Below are 21,043 nucleotides of genomic sequence, written 5' to 3'. Positions count from 1 at the left end.
AGATCCTCTAGGTCCTAAATGCTGGGTTAAAGGCGTTTTCTAACGCTATGGTCCCTAGTGTGTGTATAGGTGAAGAATAGACGAGAGAGAGGTTCTCTCACTCAGCCTGTGGGTTGCAAGCACTTTGACAAACCTCTATCTCCAAAAATATTTACATTAGGGTTTATAACAATAGCAATTATACTTTACAATTATGAAGTAGCAATGAAAAAAATTTTATGGTTGGGGTTCACAGCATGAGGAAAGTTGAGAACCACTGAATTAGACAGTCTAAAGTTCATAGGAACGTGAAAGACTGTCGTCTGTTGTAACACATTATTAGGCTTAATCCTTAATACAGATTAAAGTGGGTCAATTTATTCACAGCCCGTAATTTCAATTCCCAGAACACCAATTTTCGAGCCAGAGAAAGGCGTGGCGAAACCCCTCCCCGAGCGGGAGGCACAGTGGGCGTGGTCTCAGGGATGGCTCTAAGGGACAGCCCCGGAGCCGTAAAGAACCGTACAAGTCGTAAAGAGTCGCAGCGCGGAAGAATTGCTTTGCGGCTAGCCCTGCTTCCAGCGAGCGTGCCTAGCTTGCGGCTTCTGGCTTGCACACGTGTAGCGCAGTCGCTGATTCGTTTGTTGGCCTGGTGGTTAGCGCCACAGTGAAGAACGGAGAGGCAGCTTCGCCTAGGCTCGTGAGCTGATGGAGTTTGCAGCTGAGCTGGAAGGGACACCCGGCGGAGGTCCCCTGAGGGTAGCTGAGGGGGCGCGGCCGAGACCGGAGGTTGGTGGGGAGGGAGCCGGGTACCTAACTGGGAATCCCCCGGCTGGCGATGGAGAGGAGAGGAATGGACTGACAGGAAGTAAGACCACAGAGGATGCGGAGGAGATAAAGATGGACTTAGCTGTGGTGAAGCAGGAAGTAGTGGACTGGTCGGATATAGACAGTGGCTTTTCGGACAGCCACTGGGTAAAGCTGGAGGTGGAGGGCGGGCCCGAGGTGAAGGATGAGAAAGCTGGCGTGCTGGAGGAGGTGAAGCAGGAGGCGGTTAGTGGCCTGGTGGTGAAAGAAGAGATGGTGGATGAGCCAGAAATAAAGGAAGAGAAAGTGAAGGTGAAGGAGGAGGTAACGGACTGGGAAGAAGTGAAGGAGGAGTACCTGGACGTAAAACAGGAGTTGTTTGTTGATCAGAGCGTAAAGGAAGAGCAGGTGATGGATGGAGTGCATGTAAAAGAAGAGGATTGCCTCAAAAGAGAAGTGATGGAGGACTCGAAGGTGAAGGAAGAGCAGCATACCAATCCCCCAGTGGGCTGCAAGAGGAAATTGGCTATGTCAAGGTAGGACAGGGAGAAGATCCAAATGGGAAATCGAACGTTAGGGTGGATGACTACTGCAGCCAGAGAGTGTGAGGTAGGTTACACCAGACGTGAAGTGGGCCCTGAAGTCTAACTGGGTGTGTCAGGTTCGGTTGGAAAGGGTACTGTCAGATGACAAATTCAAGTTAGGTCAAGTTAGGGAGTGAAAACGATGGGGATCAGGGGACCTTTGTGGAACCAGATCTTCTTAACTGAGAAGCTCCTGAAAGAAAATAGGAATTGGGGGACATGTAGTAAAAACCAACCGAAGATCTTGTCCGACTTTGTTTTGCTGTTTTTAAACTATCCAGACGTAGCTCATGGATTATGCTTCTAGACACCTAGAGTCTCCATGAATTACAAATTTAAAAATCACCAATTTGTGTTATTCTCTAATTACAGTAGAAAAAGAAGTAAAAAATGAGATGATTTACACATATTGTTTTCTTGAATTGCACTTTATTGTAAATGTCAGTTTTAAACATTTTCATAATTTTCAGTGACAGTTGTCAAATACTTTATCAGAGTTGCTGACCTGTAATTATTTGCTTTGACTGCCTGCCTATAAAGTCTCTGAGTCAGCATTCAGAGATTACAGATATATAGGTAGAGTTAGTTTTTGAGTTTTAAGTCACAGGTGCACTTTTTCAGGTGTGAAACTTGTGGGACAGAAGAAGCAAAGTACAGATGTCCACGCTGCATGCGATATTCCTGCAGGTAGGACTGCGATGCCTTACCTTATTCCCTACCTCTCTGCACTTCTTACCCCAGATATAAAACTGCTTCCTGTTTGCTTCTTCAGTTTGCCCTGTGTAAAGAGACACAAAGCTGAGCTGACTTGTAATGGAGTCCGAGATAAAACAGCTTATGTTTCACTCCAGGAGTTTACTGAAATGACTCTCCTAAGTGGTAAGGAATTTTGGGTTCAACAGATGGATGCTTTCTGGCCACTGGCATATGTCACTTGTTAACTTTTTTTCATTCTGCAATTACAAGACTATAGATTTTTAGAAGATGTGGCAAGAACAGCAGACCAGGTTTCAAGAGATACCTTTTTGAAAACACCAAAACGCAAGAAATATGTAAGTATTTTTTCTGATCTTCTCAAGTTCGAGTCTCTTCCGCTCGTTTTACTCATTTCTCACACATTTCAAGTGGCCACTGTGATTTGAGTCTATTCTGGTTATTTGAGGTAGATCCAGAGTACTTGCCCTGAAGAGTTTGTGTTGTAGTGGGGACATGGTTAAGTGGAAGAGTCAGGGTGTATAGAACAGCAGATAAAATTCCTGATAGATTTAAGAGTGTGTAGGAAATTAAGATGGGTCAAGAGAGTAAAGAGAACAGAATGGCGTTTGAGGGGCATGGACTTTTCAGAGTATGATTTTCAACACAGTGGTAGAGATGAGCTTCTGTGAGGGGACAGGGGGCAGTTGAAGACACTTGGAAGAAGACTCTTCTGGGTAGAAACATAAGCAGAAGTGGCACAGCCTGTGATCTGGCACTCAGGGAGGAAGACATAGGAAGACTTCGGCTTAAGAATACAAAGATGCAAGTGGGAACAGGGTTTGTGTGCTTGGTGGATTGTGAGGGGCAGGACAGCTGAGTGAGTGAGGGCGGATGCTGAACAGAGGTTAGGGAAACCTGGAGGAGTCTTCAAGCATTCTAAATAAGCATGAAACTAAGGGAGGGTAGATGCGGTGCCTCTAATCAAGCACTCGAGAAACTGAGGCAGGTGACTCTCGTGAGTCCCAGGGCAGGCAGGGGTGTAACACCTTGTCTCAAAAAAAGGACAAAAACCAAGAGAGAAGTTAAGCATGTTTGTGTTAGCCTGGAGACATCACTCAGCAGTTAAGAGCATTTGATCTTGCAGGAGACCATGGCCTAGACAGAGATGTACAGTGACTGCCCTGTGACTCCAGTTCCAAAGGCTCCAGTGCTCTCTTTTGGCCTCCAGTGGCACCAGGCACCCACCACACACATACCCACATGCAGGCAGACACACATAGGCATAAAATAAAAATAAATGGATTTTAAAAGATTACTTTTACTGCTTGGTTGGTATCAGGGAACAATAGTGGAAGATCAAAGCATGAAGAACAGTTGCAAGGGTGTATGCCACATGAGAGATGGTGGTGGCTGGTATGCTGTGGGGAATAATTAAGAGAGTGGTATGATTTCAGTTTGGACAACATAGTTAAGAGAACCCTGTGTCCTAACACTTAGTTTTCATATTCTTGCTTTCATTAAGCACTCGACTTACACATGTGTAATATTTGGTAACTAATTTATTAATACTGTAATTGAATCAGAAACTATATTAATGTAGAAGTTAAGATTTTCAATAACTTTCACACACACTATTGATAACGTTGATTTTACACATACAGAAAGTTACTATGTAGCTGCTCTTACTACTACTCAGGTTAAATTAAACATCACAAATTCTATTTTTCTTTTTATTGTAAAATACAGCGTACATTAAAAAATCATAAGGTCGACATACAGTGTAATGATTAATGATAGGCTGGAAATTGGTGTAGCTGCCACTGGGCCTAGGGTAAGAACATTCCTGCTTTCCTGGAGCTCCTTGCCACCCTCTGACATGCCACACTGACCTACTTCCCTCTCCTGAGGGTTGTCTTAGAAACATACCTTGTTGTTCATAGACTTTGAATTTTCAATAATAAACAACAACAAAAACCACAAACAAACAAAAATCCTGATTTTGAAACAATACTTTTAAGAATCTTTTTTATTTTAAATTATGATTTGTCTATGCATTTGCTTTTCTAGGTTTGTATCTAAACACAAAATTGTTTTGTGGTGATGTGTTTGTGTCCTTAGTTTGAGTAAACGTTAGGGGAACTTATTTGCCAGTTCAGCATGAAAACTGGTGTCTGAATTTGGTCTGGCCTTTAAAGGCTTTGTTTTCTTTTATAGTCTGATTGCTATAGGATTGTATTTGGGCTTTAATTTTATAATTCACTTATTCCTTTTGAAAAGAAAGATCTTTTTATTGGACATTTGGATTTCCTCTTTTGTGAGTCCATGCCTAAGCCTTTTGCTCATATTTTTGTTGGCCAGCTTTCTCCATCATTACTAGTCAGTGTGGACATGTGGACATGTGTGTGGAGGTCAAAGGATAGCCTTTGGTGTTTCCCTCTTCCTTTACCTTGAAGAGACTGGATTTCTTCTGTCTCTAGCTCCCATCCCTCTGTGTGAGGCTGGGATAGCAGACTTTGCTATCATACTAGGCTTTTGGGGGTTCTGTGATTTTAAGTTCAGCCCTCAAGAGCTGTCTCTGCCTTAATTGTTTAGAAGAGTTCTTTGTGTTTTTTAAGGACTTGTCACCAATTGATTGAATGTTATGAACTATTTTGTATGGTTTATCTTTTCACTCTTCTCATGAACAAATGTCTTTTAGTGTAAGTTTTATCTTTTGTTTGTTTCCTTTATAGTTAGTAGTTTTCCAGATTCTTTCCTGTACATGGTCAGTAGAACTGCCATTTGGGTGGCCTGCTTTGAACCTAATAATTTCTACCTTGAAGTTGCAGAGATAATTGTTTTCTGAAAACCGTATAGTATTACATTTCACATTTTTGTTTTCTCCTAGAATCGACTGTTAGTGCCACTGAAAGTGAATGTGCTGTTTAATTTTCCCTATTGGTAATCCCTCTCCATAGCACCATTTCCTGGAAAGGCCATCTTCCCCTTCCTTCTCCCAAGGTCACCTTTATCATAAATCGGGCAGCCATAGAACAGAAGCTTAGGCCAGGCTCTGGCCAGGCTCTGGCCAGTCCATCTTGTTGGTCCATTTATATGTCTTACATCTCTGCTACACTCGACATATGGCCTGTTTGCTTGGAAGAAATAGGGATTCATTGTAAACATTTGGCCTTGTCACAGATTCAACCAGCCACAAATCTGAATGCTGGGATGAAAATTCCGTGCATACTGAGCAGCCACAAACCTTTTTTCTTATTTGCTACCTTACCTTTTGACTAATGTCCACACAGTTTTGGGCATGAGGATTATTTCACATAGAAAGAGAAGGTATGAATGTCATGTGCAAGTATTACACTAGTGAGGTAAGCAATTTGAGCATCTGCAAAGCCTGGTGTCCATCAGAGGGTTGAGAGACAAGAGTGTGTTCTCTTAAAGTCAGCTTGTAAGTGTTACTTAAATCTTTTCTAGCTTTCCTCACTCACAGTAAAAGGACTTTTGACCCTGTGGCTCAGTTAGTTTTTGCTTGGTTACTTTAAGGCTAAGTTGCTTCATGTATCAGGAATTAGTTCTTCTTTGACTTCTTTACTTTCTCTTCTTCTCGGCCAGTGGTTCTCAGCCTGTGGGTGGCACCCTCTTTAGACCATTGGAAAACAGATATTTCCATTACGGTTCATAACTGTAGCAAAATTAGTTACTGTGGGTCAGCACAGTATGAGGAACTGTATTAAAGGGCTGCAGCGTTAGGAAGATTGAGAAATGCTGCTCATAAGCTTTTGTCTCCTTTGCCCAGTATCAATAAATGGTGTTTGTGTGCTATGTTTTTCTTTTCCACTTTCCCTATTTTGTGTTTTCATAAGTCTTTTGTGTCATAATTGTGTTCTCTCTTGAGCAAGTATAATAATTTGAGGGTTTTTGTTTGTTTGCTAGCTCAAAATGCTTTTAAGGCAGTTTTTAAATAATGTTTATTTTATATGTGTACTTCTCCCATTGCCTGGCTATATTTTCAGTGGGAGAATTCATCTTTATAGCTACTGCCATTGTTAAAACCAAAGTCAGCTGACTTACAAAATTACCTATCATTTTCTTTATATTAGCTGGTGATCGCTAACCCTTTTCCATAGACTTATGACTTGATTATTCAACTTTGCATTACAAGTTTTAAATTCCTATCCATTTAACCAGAAAACTTTATTTCCCTTTCTTGGAGTGATTTTTTTTTCTTTCTTTCTTAACTCAGTAGAAGGTTCAAGACTATCTAGTTACCTCCCTGAGTTTAATAACTAATTCAAGTGTTTTGTACCCTCTTTGTATGGTTTCATTTGATTATGAATTGTAAGGCATTCTAAAGCTAACTTATGTTTGGCTTTCTTTTTAGCTGTTCTTTATGAAGAATCGTGCCCGAAAGCAAGGTATTTACTTAAAGCTTCTACCCAATGGATTCAGCAAGAGGAAAGAGAATTCAACAGTTTTTGACCATAGGTAGGCCTCTCTCTGTTACTATAGAGCTGTTATAATTTAATGATGACCAAATTTTAAGGTTTGGTTTGCTTTAGAACTTTGTTAACAAAAGTGTGATCCTTAAACTGTTAACCAGATGACAAGAAAAAGTGATAATTGCACGTCCTGCAACTAGTAAAAATTTGGGTATGTGTCCTGCTGTCCTTTGAGAAGCTTCTCAAATATTGATGTACATAACAAACGAGTGAATATACTTGTAAGTTGGAGTTTAATAACATGTATTTCTGATAGTGCCTTATGACTGGGTTCGAATTTGATAGCGTGCATTTCTAATGGTGCCAACAATGCTCATGGCTAAGAATCCTGCTTTTGAGTAATAGTGTTTTGAAATATTCTCTGAAACCTAGAACATTATGGAAGTGTTTGGGAGCTTTAAATTCCAATCTAAAAAAGGGTGATTAAAGCGCAGAACAGTGTGTGCTCTCAACCCTCAGCTTTCTGATCTGGGAAGAGCTAAGTAAACTGTAGAGACCCTTTCCAATTTATTATTCCACAGTTGAAAAATTAGACTCATCAGAATTATCATCAGTTTTATTTTAATAAAGCTTGCACTGTTTCAAAAGATTTTATGTAATTACAGAATGTCAGTATTCATATAATGTTAGTGACATTGATTCTCCTTGTTCATGATTGATTTCCAAAGTAAAGTAATTACATATTTTTATCAAATATGAGATTTGTGTACTTGGAAACTGACCCACTGAGAATTTGGCATACTTTGATAACTTTGGTTTGTGTCTTGTACATAAGATGTGTGCTGTGTTTTGAAGGAGCCGTTTGGAACTGTCATCCCAGGTTAGTTCTTGTAGCCAAGAGTAACGTCTTTGTCTCTAGAAAAGATTGTTTTGTCTCTCACTGGGTTTAGTAACTTCATTTTAATTATAGACCACTCCAAGATGGCAATGCCATGGAATTACAGAGATGTGAGGCCAGTCTTGTATTTGTTGTGTTTTGTCTCCAGTAGTTAGAATAGAGTTTGACTGAAGTTGTTGACTTGTACTGAGGACATTTAAATATGTAGAGTTAGCATTACAGACATCCTCGAATCTTTACACCTTTTACTTCATGTATGTGACCACGGGAGAAATATGTTCCTGACTTCTGTTTTTCTCTGGAACCAGAATGTTTTGGCTTCAAATCCCATTTATGACTAGCTCTGCAACCTAAGTTTTTCTGTCTGTACCATTTTCCCCATGAGTGAGGGGAATAGTTTTAATGTGTCTACATGACCATTATTATGTTCACTCAAAAAGACAATTGTTTTAGAGTCTTCTTTCTTTCTTTCTTTCTTCCAGATTTCTTTGGTGGGGACGGTAAAGAATGTGAGCCAGGTGTGGTGGCAGTACACTGTCATCCCAGCACTCAGGGGTCTAAAATAGGTCAACTGCAAGTCTCAGGCCACATTGGGCAGCGTAGCAAGACCTAGCCTCGGGAAAATCTTTAAATTCTGGTTTTTCTGGTAATAATAGCTTAATTTCTGTTTTCTTTTCTTTACTTTTTTAATTTGAGGCAGAGTCTTGGGCTGCCCAGGCTGCCTCAGACACACTGTGTGCTGACTTCTGATTTCCTGGGAGTACAGATGTGTGGTGCTCCTGCATCACCGTCTATAAGGAGGGCAGTAATGTCACCCCGAGTTTCTGCCACCTCCCTTGAGAGCAGCTGCTGCCTCCTGCCAAGTCAACTGCCTTAATTTTTATGTTTATAAATTAGTTTTGTCCACTGAATTTTCCTCAATACAGTTTAATTGCTCAATCTTATGTGGGTTTCCATTGTTGTAGTAAAACACAACAAAAAGGGATTATTTCTGCTTACACTGTGAAGGGAAGTCAGACAAAACAAAACAAAAATAAAAAAAAAACAGTGGCAGGAAAAGAAGCGAGAACACTGCTTACTGACTTGTTCCTCCTGGCATGTGCATCCTGCTTCCTTATGCCCCAGGACCAACTGCTAAGGGTGATACCACATCAATCAGTAATCAAAAAAGGACTCCAGAGACTTACCTACCTGCCAGTCTTATGGAGGCATTTCCTCCATTAAGACTCCCTTTCCAGATATGTCTAGGTTTGTGTCAGGTTGACAAAAATCCACCCAGTGCCATCATGCGTATCCGTGTTTTTATCTGACTTTTTAGCATTTCAGGGTTAATGCAGACATCATTATCCTGGCCTCCGTGTTATTCAGCATTATTAGCTAGAGCTCAAAAGCTGTTTGTATTTCTTTGGAGTTTACGTGCTGTGAAATGCAAAAATCTTAATTATACGTGTGAAGCTGGGGCAGTATACTGATCATCAGACCATGACTTTGCCACACTGTGCCGGTGCTGTGCCACTGAGCCACATTCTTAGCCGCATTTGTTCTTGACAAGTACATAGACCTGTGTGACCTAATGCTTGTGAGTACATGAATATAGTACGACTGTCATACCAGAATTTATTTCTGCACACCTTCCCCCTTCTTCCCCCTCCCCAATCCGATATAAGTTTTCCTTGTTCTCATTTGTGCTGGTGAGTAGAATTTTCTAGTTACTTGTTCACTAATCTCTTGATGTAACTTTGAGGTCCCCAGCTTATTGAGCCAACCTTGCCTAATATTACCCAGTGACATTGAAAAGAGGGCCTCTTGGTTATTCTGACTTGTTGCTGCATTCTAGTGGGAGACCTTTCAGATTGTCTTCTGTACCTTATTGCCCTAAGTATTTAATGTAGTGAGCTCTGGACTCACTACAAAGGTACAGTCAAGTGTAGGAAAGAGGTGATAGGGGAGGCTTGTAAGTATTTGTATACCTAGCAGCTTTTCTAGGAATTTATCAATAGTTTCTACAGATAGGAAAAGGAGGTAATTATCATGCCTTCCAAATTAAATGTACTCATATAGAATGATTGCCAAAAGTATTGCCTGAAGATAGATGTAAAGCTGTGCTCATAGCAGACTATCCCATCTCTTTCTATTTATAGGGTTTGCATTCCAAGCCTCCCAGAAATGTGAATAATGCCAAATCCTGTGTGTATAGTTTGTTTCTATACACACATTCCTGTGTTATCATTTAGTTTATAAATTAGGTACATTAAGAGATTAATAACAGCAGCAATAAAATAGAATAATTATGGCAGTATACACTAGTGAAAGTTGTGTGATATGGTCTTTCTCAGAACATCTTACTGTTCTGTTCTCGTCATTGTCATGGCATGAGATGATACAGTGCCTATGAGATAAGAAACAATGAGGCTGAAAGCTTCCTGGTGTAATATATTAGCACCAGTCAGTGCACACTACACACTTCACTAAAGCTACCTCTTCCGTCTTAACTGAAGACTTAGGTACTACAGTCAGCACTTGCAGTTTGAGGCACACTAGCAAACTCAGCACAATTTGTCCTTACCCTAGACCTCAGGAACCTCAACATATTTTTTGCTTTTTTCCCACTTAAATTGAAGGCTTTTGATGTTTTAGTTAAAGTATTTTATACCCCTTTTGTGGGGGGTGTTGCATGTTTTTACATCGCCTTTATCGTTACACTTTGGAGACGTTGTTAAATATAAGCACTAAGTCAGCAGCCACACTGCAGCAGTCTTGTGACTAAATGGCAACTCCTGATGCACAGGCAGGTAGCGCACACGGTGCAGATGTGGTAGACAGGATCATTGTCTGAAGGACAGAGAGTAGATTTCATCTCACTACTCAGAGCAGTGCAGTTTGGAACACAGATTGTTTGCTGGGGAGTTTTCTACTTGACTGTACAGTTCACAGCTACCTGGGTAATGGCAGCCACAGGAGTGAATCTGTCAGTAAGAAGGGACTACTTAGTTTACATGGTAGCAACTTTGGGGAATGCAGTCTTAGTCTCTTCTGTACTGTAACAGAATAATCACTGGCTGGGTAATTTTTTAAAAAGGTTCACTCATTCTTATAGGGTCTTAGAAGTCTGCAATCATGGTACTGGATGGGCTTGGTGTCTTGCAGGGGCCTTCTTTCCTCTACAGTGTGCCAGAAGATAACAGAGTAGATGCGTGCTGGCCTTGCTCTCTCTTGCCATCATGGAGCTCCAGCCTCAGGTCTGGCCACATCTAATGCTTATCACTATCCAGAAGTAGGGCAGTAGGTATGAATATAATAATAAAGCTTCTGCTTTTTAAAGAGTTATGTTGACAGGTATATACAGTCCATTTATGTATTTGGGGCTGGAGATTTAATTTTTTAAAAGTATTCTGACACCATCATGTGAAAAATGTGTTTTTATCCACAGTACCAGTCTTTTCATTGTGTTGGGTTTTGCTAGTGACTATGTGGATCTGACCTGCTTGTTGCTTAAAGTATGTAAATGGCTATGGCTCCTGTTCTGATCAAACGGGAGATGTGGAAGTGCAGAGGGAAGGTACTTGTCAACTGAGGCATGGCTTAGGTAGCAGTGCACTTTCCATCACATGCTGAGTGACTCTAGTTGATACTCGAAGTGTCTCAGATTTGAAAATTTTTAGGTTTTATAATATTTGCATAAACTTCACCAGTACAGCCTCCTTGATCTGAAAATTCAAAATCTGAAATGTACCAAATGGCTCAGAAAGTTATTAATTGACAACATTTTATAATTTTTTTTTTTTTAGACATCAGATAATTTTACTTGTGAGCTAGTCTTTCAATGTCTTCATCATCTTGGGCAGCCTTAGGCCAAAGGCCTCTAACTGAGAGAAGTATCTAGGCATGCCAGCTGTAAAAGAGACATGGAAACGCTTTTCCCTTGCCCAGCACTTAATAGGTAAAATTAATACCTAGTTACCAGTCAGTTCAAATAAGCTGTCTAATGTTAAAACCTTGGTGACCAGTAGAAAATTAAAGGAGAAAATACTGCCAAAAGTAGCATGTCAAGAGCAATGAAAATGACCAAAATGCCATAAGAACCAACATTGCAGCAATTCAGAAACCATTTACTATAAAAGCAAAGAGCCCAAAACAATGACAGAAAATCCAAGGGCAGTTATTTTAAGGCAACTTAATAGTTTGCCTTTACTTTTCTATACTTAGTCATTCAACTGAATTAGTATTTTGACTGGTACTAGCTAATCAGGCAATATATGCTACATACACCTTGGGAAATTACAGTGAAACGTAGTATGTACTATGGGCCGGAAAGATGACTCAGCAGTTAAGAAATAATTGCTTTTGCAGAGGACCCAAGTTTGATTATCAGTACCCTCATCAGGTAGCTCACAACATCCTGTAACTCTAACTGCAGCAAATCAGGTTTCCTCTTCTGGCTTCTGTAGGCATTTTCATGGTCATTTCATACCCACACACAGACATAAACACATACACATAATAAAAATAAACCTTTTTGGCTAGAGAGATGACTCAGCAGTTAAGAGCAGTGACTGCTCTTCTAGAGGACCTGGGTTTTATTCCCAGCGCCCACATAGTGGCTCAGAACCAACTTTAACTCTTGCTACAAGAAAACCCATGCTCTTCTTCTGACCTCCACAGGCTCCGGGCTTGCACGGGTACACAGACATACATGTAGACAATACTTTGATATATGTAAAATAATAAAAAAAGAAATAAATGTGTTATATCAGCATTAAAAGAATAAGGTTAAACTATTATGTAACTAATAAGTTAAAACATTTCTTTCTAAGTCTTTTTTCTCTTCTCCCTTATTAAACATACACTTTTCTTAAATAGTATAATCTGAATACAGTTTCGCCTCCCTCTGCTTCTCCTAGTTTCTCCCCACCACCTCTCTCATTTAGATCCACTCCTTGTTTTGTTTCGCATTAGAAAAAAAAAAAAAAACAGGCTTCAAAGAGATAACAAAACATAACAAAATAAAATAGAACAAGATAAAACAAACCCATCGTATTGAAGTTGGACAAGCCAAGCCAACAGAAAAATAAAAGAGCCCCAAGAGAAGGCACGAGAGTCAGACCCACTCATTCGCATATTCAGGAGTCCCGTACATGTGCTGAGCTGAAAGGTGTAGTGTATGTGTAGAGGACCTGGTGCAGACCTGTGTAGGCCTTCTGATGCTGCTTCGTTCACTCTCTGTGAGTTTACATGAACTTTGCTCAGCTGTTTTACAGGGCCTTGTTCTCCTATTGTCCTCTGTCCCTTCTTTCCCCCCTCCTGCCTCCTCTTCCATAGGGTTCCCGAGCTCTGAGGTAGGATTTGATGGAGACATCTTGTTTAAAGCTGTGTGTTCCAAGATGTCTGTGTCTGTCTCTGTCTCTTTCCCCATCCCCTCTCCCCCTGCGCAGTGTCTGGCTGTGGGTCTCTGTGTTTGTGCCCATCTGCTGCAGGAGGAAGCCTCTCTGATGGTGGCTAAGTCACCAGCCTGTGTGTTGAGGTCTACTCTCAGCCTGTATTCTTGGATTGACTAACCACCTGTTTCCCCAGAAGGGTGCAAACTTCACCTTCCTCTACCCGGAGTCTATCTATTGATGGCTTTACCACTCCACCCAGTTCCAGGTAGCCCCCAAGCCCTTATGCTTATCATGCTTCTCCCTCTTCCTGCTTAGAACTGTGAGTTCTAAACTTTCTAAGCCGTCCTTTGGATTAGAGGATTGTGTTTGGCTTTTTGCTTTCTGAAGAGGTATCTGTCATCTTTACAGAATTAAGATCATAGAGTCATGCCCATTGTTGAAAATGTGATAAAAAATAAAAAAAAAAATCATGAAAAAAAAAGAAGAAAATGTGAATTAGTATTTAAGAGCTCAGTCCTATTTTAGAAGTTAGCCACTAGGTGTCCCTCTTGTAAAGATATATAACATTTTACAAATTAAAAAATATTTTATTCTTTAGATACAATTTTAGCTTTCTAATTATATCATGTAATATGCCTATTTTTTTCTTAACATAGTTGCACTTGTTTCCTTAAACAGTTGTGGCAATGCATTTCTTTAAAAAGGGTGTGTTTGTGTGTGTGTATATATTGTGTCTATGAGTATAGATTTATACTTTTCTACAACTTGGCTTTAGAAAGGAGCAAAGAAAAATGAAATGATGAGCCTAGAAGTTGTGGAATACAAGTAGATTCTGCAGTGAGATCTGGAGGGTTACGTAATAGATGCTTGGTGAAAACTTGCAGCCAGGCTGAAATGTTGAACTCCGCCATTCCCTTTCCATGTGGCTCTTAGGTGTTGATGGAGGAATTTCAGAGCCACTGCAAAGTCTCCAAAAGCACTGTGAAGAAACAGAAGCCTGATTGGTCCCCAGTCCAGCCTCTCCCGATCATGGCCATGCCCACAGGAGCAAGGAAGCTTTGTGACACTGCTTCCTAGGGTATACCTTCCCGTAGTGTCGCTTAACCACTGTCTGTGGAAATGGAGAACCTAACACTTTGATCATCCTCAGTGTCCACAGATTGACCCAGCTAGGGGGTCTTTTTCCTGTTACTAGGCCTTCAGTGTGTGCCTCAAAAATGCATCCCTTCCCTGTGTCCTTTACGACAGCATTTAGTATGGGTTTCTGCCTCACTTAGGGGAATCTAAGTGATTTTTCTACCTTCGGGGTCTCTATACTGATGCCAGGTACATCTTTGTTAAAGCATGCTTTCACCATGATGATGGTCACGTACTTGGAATACTATAGCCTCTTGCCCACTGTAGTCAGTGTCTCAGGTGACTCATTCATTGGCCATCAACAGAAATGACAGTGGTTTAAATCTGTCATCTCATCACCTAGCCTATGTCTGAAGTTTAAATGTTTTGTCTTTTCCATTGCAAGAAGTTAACATCTGCTTCTCAATTACTCTGCAACCCTGATTTGCAGAGCAAAGACCATTTCAGGTATTTCCCATAAAGCAAGCTAATGTGAGCTGCCTTGTGTGTTTGCTTGTTAATGAGGATTACAACATAGGTCATACTCTTGGCTTGGTTCATTCTCAGCCTGATATTATATGAAGGGAGGGTTTTTTTGTTGTTGTTGTTGTTTTTTTTTTTTTTTTTTGGCCAAGTGACTTCTCTGTGCCTTTTGCCTTGGGTATAAAAGAGGATCTGTGACAGTAGTGGAACTGTTTGTAGTGTTTCTGAGTGGTTTTCAGTTAGTATGCCCTTTAGAATTAACTGCAGGCCAGTTCCAGAGTGTAGATACTTGGGCTTGGTGAACAGAACTATTAATTCATTGACCTTAGGCTACCCTTATTTCTAAAAAGTGTCAGATGACTTTGATATCTGCCTCTGGTTGAAAGCTGTTGGCCTATTTACCAACTTAGCACCTGCCCAACTTTTTTGGCTGTTTGGTCAGTGGGAAGACAAGCTGGCAAACTCCTTGCACTGTTGTGCGCTAATGACTGGAGTTACATACAGGCTGCAGTAGTAGTGCCAAGTCTCACTACCTGAGATTGCACAAGAAAATCATTCATTAAGAGCAGTGTGTATCAGGACCACATACCTGACAAGAAGCAGCTGAAGAGAGAAAGAACTTAATCTTGGCTTACAATTTAAGAGGAGGTTACAGTTGTTAAGGGGAAGAAAGCATAAAGGGGTTCATAGCCAGAGCTTTTGCCCGAGAATCCTTAATATCTCATCCAGGTAGAGCAAGATGCAGAAAGACTGCAGCCTAGAAGTAGGACTGGTCTTTAAAGCTCAAGGTCTGTCCCCCAGCAACCCATTCCTCCAGCTAAGGTTCCATAGCTTCCCAAAACTACCACCAGCCAGAGAAAGGTGGGAGCATTTTATATCCAGACCTTACCAAAGAGGCAGGAAAGATAGTGTTTTGGCTACCTTTAAAAGGAAGGGAAATAGCTTTGTGGTCTGCTGGTACAATATCAGCTCCAAAGGCCCAGGGAGTGTAAGGCCATGAAAGTAGCTTTGTGTGTCTAGAGTCAGTCGTAGAGGCTACTGTGCCACCAGGGAGTTTATTGCTGTAAATTTGCACCGACAAGTGATCTGTAGTCTGTCCCTCCTGCTTGCCTGCTGTACTGAAGTAAACCCGGTGTTCATCCTTGCTGATGCCTAGTATGTCTTCCTCTTCTGTATTGCCTTGCCATCTGTGGAAGTACATACCATAGCTCATCTTCTCCATCCTGGCTCTTTCACCTGAGTTCCTGTAGTACTTATTTTCTCCACGGTTAACATGAAATAGATGCCAGTATTTAATACCATTTTTTGGTGGGCATATATCTGCTCTTCTTCATTATAATGTTTTTAGGAGGGGCTCCCTGGGTGTTATAAAAGGTACTTTTTGTGTGGGGGGGGGACTTAGATTCCTGAACCTTACGTAGTAAGTGGCTCTGTGCTCCCCAGTCTTAGAAGTAGCCAGTCGTTCCTGAATGCTACCACATAGCCAGTGAGTGGTTAAAAAATACTCTTTTTTCATTTCAGCTTTCACAAGCTGCATGCCTTTTCTTAATAAACCACCTCTTCTCTCCAACACCACCTAGCTAGCCTGTTTTCTATTACCATGTAGTGGAGTGCTTCATGGGCAAAATACATAACTGGTCCTTTTTAAAGTATGCTCATAATGACGTGAGACATAAAACTGTGGTTTTCATTCTTAAATCTAGTTATTTTAATCCAAATGAAGTAACTAAGCAGACCCTTCCTATTCGTGCTTCCAGAACTACTTAATCATGCTACTAATCATAATAAAATAAAATTATTTTTAGGAGGGAGGGTTGCATTTATTTTTAAGAGACTTTTAAGTTTTCGCCATGAAACATGCTTTAAAGCTCAGGCGGCTGTGAGTGAAGGATTGTGTAGCCATTTCATGCCTTTGTCTTTCAAGGGTTTCCAAATATGGCGGATTTTCTTTCAGTTTTCAGTTAAAATAAGGTTTTATTGCAGACAGTGGAACAAAATGCTTTTATTCCTCCAATTCCATCAGTTATTACCTGATGATTCTAAATATCCCAGTCATTGGCAGTTTAGCTCTGTCCACCTTAGTATTCTCATCTGTAAAGTGAAATTACAGGTACAACTTACATGTGTAGAACCCTACTTGAGTCTAAAACAACAGATTATTGTCAGTATTATTGCTCGTACAAGGATTTTTCTGGTAACCAGTAGTTTCTGATTTTTCTAGAATATTCTGAAATGTAGACATGTGGAAGAGCTGTCTTTAGGGTAACCTCATGATGTCTCTTGCTGTAACAAAATACCTAAGACCAGGTAATTTATAATGAATGGAGCTTAATTTTCATGACTGTGGAGACTAAGAGGTCTTTTTAAATTTAATTTTGTTGTTTTTATTTATATATGTGTGTGTGCTCTTAAAGGCCAGAGGAAAGCCCTGTAGAGCTGGAGTTTTAGGCAGTGTGAGCTGTAGGATATGGGTGCTGGAAACTTACGCTGGGTTCTCTGAAAGAACAAGCAAGGACCACATAGGCTTCTTTCCACCTGAGACTGAAAGTCTTGTGAGCATATCTCCTGTTGTGAGGCTGTCTTGTGGAGATATCACAAGGCAGCCAGAACAATTCCATAGTAATCCCTTAACACATGTGTGGGTTAATCCATCCTGAGGGCAGAGGCCTCAGCTCTCAGTTGTATCTCACAGCTCTCATCTCAGCAGTGCTGTGCTGGGAAGTGTCAGCACAGACCATCCTGTGAAGACATATCTAAAGTTCTCAAGTTAACATTCGGGCATATTGGAACTGACATCATATTAATGTGGTTCTCAAAAATAGTAAGAAATACTTCTTAAAAGGTACAACAAACAGAGCTGGGCATGGTGGTACAAGCCTTTAATCCCAGCATTCAGGAGGGAAAGCCAGGTGGATCGCTGAAAGTTCAAGGCCACCCTGGTCTACAAATTGATTTCCTGGACAGCCAGAACTACGCAGTGAAACCCTGCCTATCCCACGCTCCCACCCCACCAAAAAAAAAAAAAAAAAAAAAAAAGGCGGTACAAATGGCTCAGTGATGCTTGATGCCAAGCTGTATAGCCTGGGTTTAATGCCCAGGGCCTACATGTTGTTCTCTGACCTCCACTTATGTGCGAGTGCCAGTACCACTACATTCAAAAAATAAATAAATGACAAACAGTTAAGTCTAAAGTGATGGATCTTCCTCTCAGTCCTTTACTTACTCTCTAAAAGCTGTGTGAAGCATTAACCCCATTAGAGAGCAGTCAGGGCCCAGGACAGTCTGACATTGGTATGTATTCTCAGCAGTAGCCACTGCACACTGCATTCAATTTTCTTATGAGATTCGTGGCTACTGATAGTTTCAGTTAAAGACATTGTCAGCATTCCTGTGCTAAGCTTCATGATTAAGATTATTGAATTGAATTATAAAGAAGACCTTTGAGTGTATTTTAAGTTTTCAACATAGTATTTGCCTTTCTAATAATATTGTAACATAAATATAATTGTCATCTCCAAAATGTCTGAGGCTTCAAACACATAGTCTCCTGCTTAAGTTAGCATTAGGTATAGATTGTTATAGAGTGAAATTCAGACAGAAGGGCTGTTTAACTTGCCCCCAGCCCAACTTTGAGTGTGTGTGTGTGTGTGTGTGTGTGTGTGTGTGCGTGCATGGGTGTATTGCATACTCTTACCATGTAAAAAAGAAATAACAGAATGTTTCCTTAAGAAAATTATGAGATGGAAGGAAAAGTTCAGAGTCCTAGGCTAGTGACTTTAATCATTCACTGCTCATATAGCAAATGTGCCTTGGGCTTGGGCCTACTGAGCCTTCAGAAGGGTTCTTGGGAAACAGTGGTTTTGTTTACTTGGTTGCTCCGCTGTTGGTGCTGGGGATTAAACCAGGGTTTCTCAATGTTGGCAAGCACTGTCCATGATGCTACAGCTCAGCCTTTTGTTTTCTTTTGGGACAGGGTGTCAATGAGTTGTCCTGGCACACGCTGAACATATGTAGCTCCTGCAGACCTTGAACTCTGACTTTCCTGCCTAAGCCTCCCTAGTAGCTGGGATGACAGACTGTGTAACAAGTTCAAGCTCCTTTAAGTTTCACTGGAAGCTCAGTTCTAGGAATGCAGCCTCTGTCTTTGACTCTCGGCTGTGACATTCCAGTTGTGGTGGGGGATCCTGAATGTGAGTACGTAAGCTTGTAGCCCAGGATGGCTTCAGAGTTCCTGTGTAGTTGTGGCTGACCATGAGCTTCTCATCATCCTGCTGCTTCCAGATTCAGGGATTATAAGCATTTCCCTGGCTATTTGTAACATATTTCTCAGGAAAATACCTTTGAGGCGATCAAAATAATTGTATCTATAACACAGTCCTGTGTGTTTATGAATGTACAGGCCAGGGGTCAGTGTTCCTTGGTCACGCACCACATTGTTTTTTGAGACAGGATCTCTTACTCAATCAGTGAAATTCACTGATTGAGCTAGGCTGGCTGGCCAGTGAGCCTCTGGGGTCTGAACTCAGGTCCCTGTGTGCTAGCAAGCACTGAGCCATCTTCCTCAGAAGCCGCAGAGGGATGATGTCTCAGGAGACTTGTCTAAGTGAGATTTTGATAGGGAAGTATCTTAGCTTAGAAAAGATGTGAGAATTACTCCCAATGTTTTTCTCCCTGTTTCCTGGTACTTCTAATTAAAAAATACTTTTGGTTTTGCTGGTAGTGGAAAATAAATCATGTATGAAAGATTTACTTAATGCAGACCTACTTTTAAATAAGAATTAAGGCACTTTATGTCCTACTCTCGGACTTGGAAGTACATCATTCGTCATTTGTACTTTCCCTGTCTCACTGCATAGTTCTGCCTGTCTCTCAGGGGTAGTTCACACTCACTATGTAAGTCTGTCTCCTCAGATGAGGGTCCTTCCAGCTAGCCACACCGAAGTACACGGTGCAGTGGACAGTTGTGTATCTTATTACTTACTGGCCCAGTCATTTCCTCCATATAAATTCCTAGGAATGAAACTGATGGGCAGAAGCCTGTACTTCTCTAAATGTATTTATAATGTATAATAATGTATAAATGTATTTATAGCTTTTTATGAAAGTGCCTGTATAATGGACAGTGTCTATTTTTCTCTATTTCCCTAGTATTTCTAATTTTCAGTATATCTGCAAATCTGATATCTGTTACCTTTCTTTTTCTGTGTGCATTTCTTTATTGAGTTTGAAAAAAGCCTGTAGCATGAGCAGTACCATTTAAAGGGAGCTGATGACTTTGGATTTGCATATTCTTAGGATTCTCGTAGAGCCTCAGATATTAAAATGGCAGTTATAAGAAGTAAACTCAATAATAACTGAGTATATGATCATAGAACCCCTTTAATATTTATATTCCCTATAAATACATGTATCATCAATTTTTCAGTTCTTTTATTAACCTCCCCTTCCTCAGAGAGCCTTTCAGGCATTTTTCTCTTAACTGCATTCTGGGATGTTTTGATATTGTCACTTTAAAGGACATGAATTCATGCATTAAGATTTTGTTGACCATTCAAAAGACATTGGGATAAATACTGCCTGGGTTGAATGCATGGTGTGTGTGTGTGTGTGTGTGTGTGTGTGTGTGTGTGTGTGTGTGTATACTCACACACAAAAGATTATGTGAATAATTGGGAGACCAGAAAACCGTAGCCATACCCTTGCTTAAACCTATGGTACCTTTGTCTCATGGAACTCCAAGAAGTGTGTGTTTCTATTACTTTATCAGTTGTCCAGAAAGGGGAGGTACTGTCAGCATTTATGCCTGCCACTTCACCAATCTAGTCAACTGTTATCAAGTGCTTTGGATAATTTAAGTTATATAGAATGTTCTAGGGGGTATTTCCATTCTTGAGAAAGTAGATATTCCAAGGGTGCAATGATCGTATTGTTGTTGAAGGCATCTGACTGAATTTATGGAACAGTAGTCCTAATGGGTTAGCGGTGATTGTTAGTAAATGCTAATGTTCTGTCCCAGTATTCTCTTATTGTGGTTTTCCTCCTGGGGACACGGGATGCTGGGGAGCATTTTTCAGTTGTATTTGTCAGCACTGGAAACCTAAGTCCTTGTAATATCTAGTGGGTCAGGCTGGGATTTGTTAAATATCCTACAGAGGGTTTGTGGCACGGAGAAGTAGCTACTCTAAAATATAGGCACTGCCACAATTAAGCCCTGAACTAGCCAGACAATATGAGCCTGTTTTGCAATCTAGAAGATGCCAGGTAGCATTCTGGTTTAGGATATGTATATGTTTTATATCATTTGTGTATCATCATATATAATGAGAAAATTTTGAAAACAGTTCTTTCGAGTCTCCAGAAGACGTTTGACTGCCCATGTGCATCTGATACTTGTCTGTTGTGCCTGTGTGGTTTCGGTCACACTAAGTCTTTCAAGGCTTAGCAGGTCCAGGTGCATGCTATTCCCATAAGTACTTTCTTAAAGCTAGTAACTGCTGCATTTGCATTCAGATCTTCATAAAAGCTCTTTTGTCTGAGATTCTAGACATCAGGCTTCTATATTAGTAATATGTGCCTTTTGATGTTGTCCAATCCAAGAAAAAAACAAACCAAACTTAACCCATTGCTTCTTGTATAGTAATGGTACTGTAAACAGAAATATAATCTGCA

General features: G+C 40.6%; 1 protein-coding gene across 3 annotated transcripts in view; it reads left to right on the top strand.

Annotated features, from left to right (window-relative positions):
• Window positions 1–528: 528 nt before the first annotated feature.
• Znhit6 (zinc finger HIT-type containing 6) overlaps window positions 529–21,043 on the top strand; it is a 42,429-nt gene continuing 21,914 nt past the window's right edge. The window contains exons 1-6 of one of the 3 annotated variants that reach the window (XM_021659183.2): window positions 530–738; window positions 1,177–1,322; window positions 1,992–2,057; window positions 2,143–2,249; window positions 2,337–2,422; window positions 6,442–6,545. In XM_021659183.2, coding sequence (XP_021514858.1) covers window positions 688–738; window positions 1,177–1,322; window positions 1,992–2,057; window positions 2,143–2,249; window positions 2,337–2,422; window positions 6,442–6,545 — 560 coding nt within the window. In that variant the 5' untranslated portion in view covers window positions 530–687. Of the gene's footprint in view, window positions 1,323–1,991; window positions 2,058–2,142; window positions 2,250–2,336; window positions 2,423–6,441; window positions 6,546–21,043 lie in introns of all 3 variants that reach the window. The other 2 variants (XM_021659182.2, XM_021659181.2) reach the window with 2 other exon arrangements.

This window comes from Meriones unguiculatus, chromosome 10 (assembly GCF_030254825.1).
Source record: "Meriones unguiculatus strain TT.TT164.6M chromosome 10, Bangor_MerUng_6.1, whole genome shotgun sequence".
Classification (NCBI taxonomy): Eukaryota; Metazoa; Chordata; class Mammalia; order Rodentia; family Muridae; genus Meriones; species Meriones unguiculatus.
This window is presented reverse-complemented; position numbering and strand designations above follow the sequence as displayed.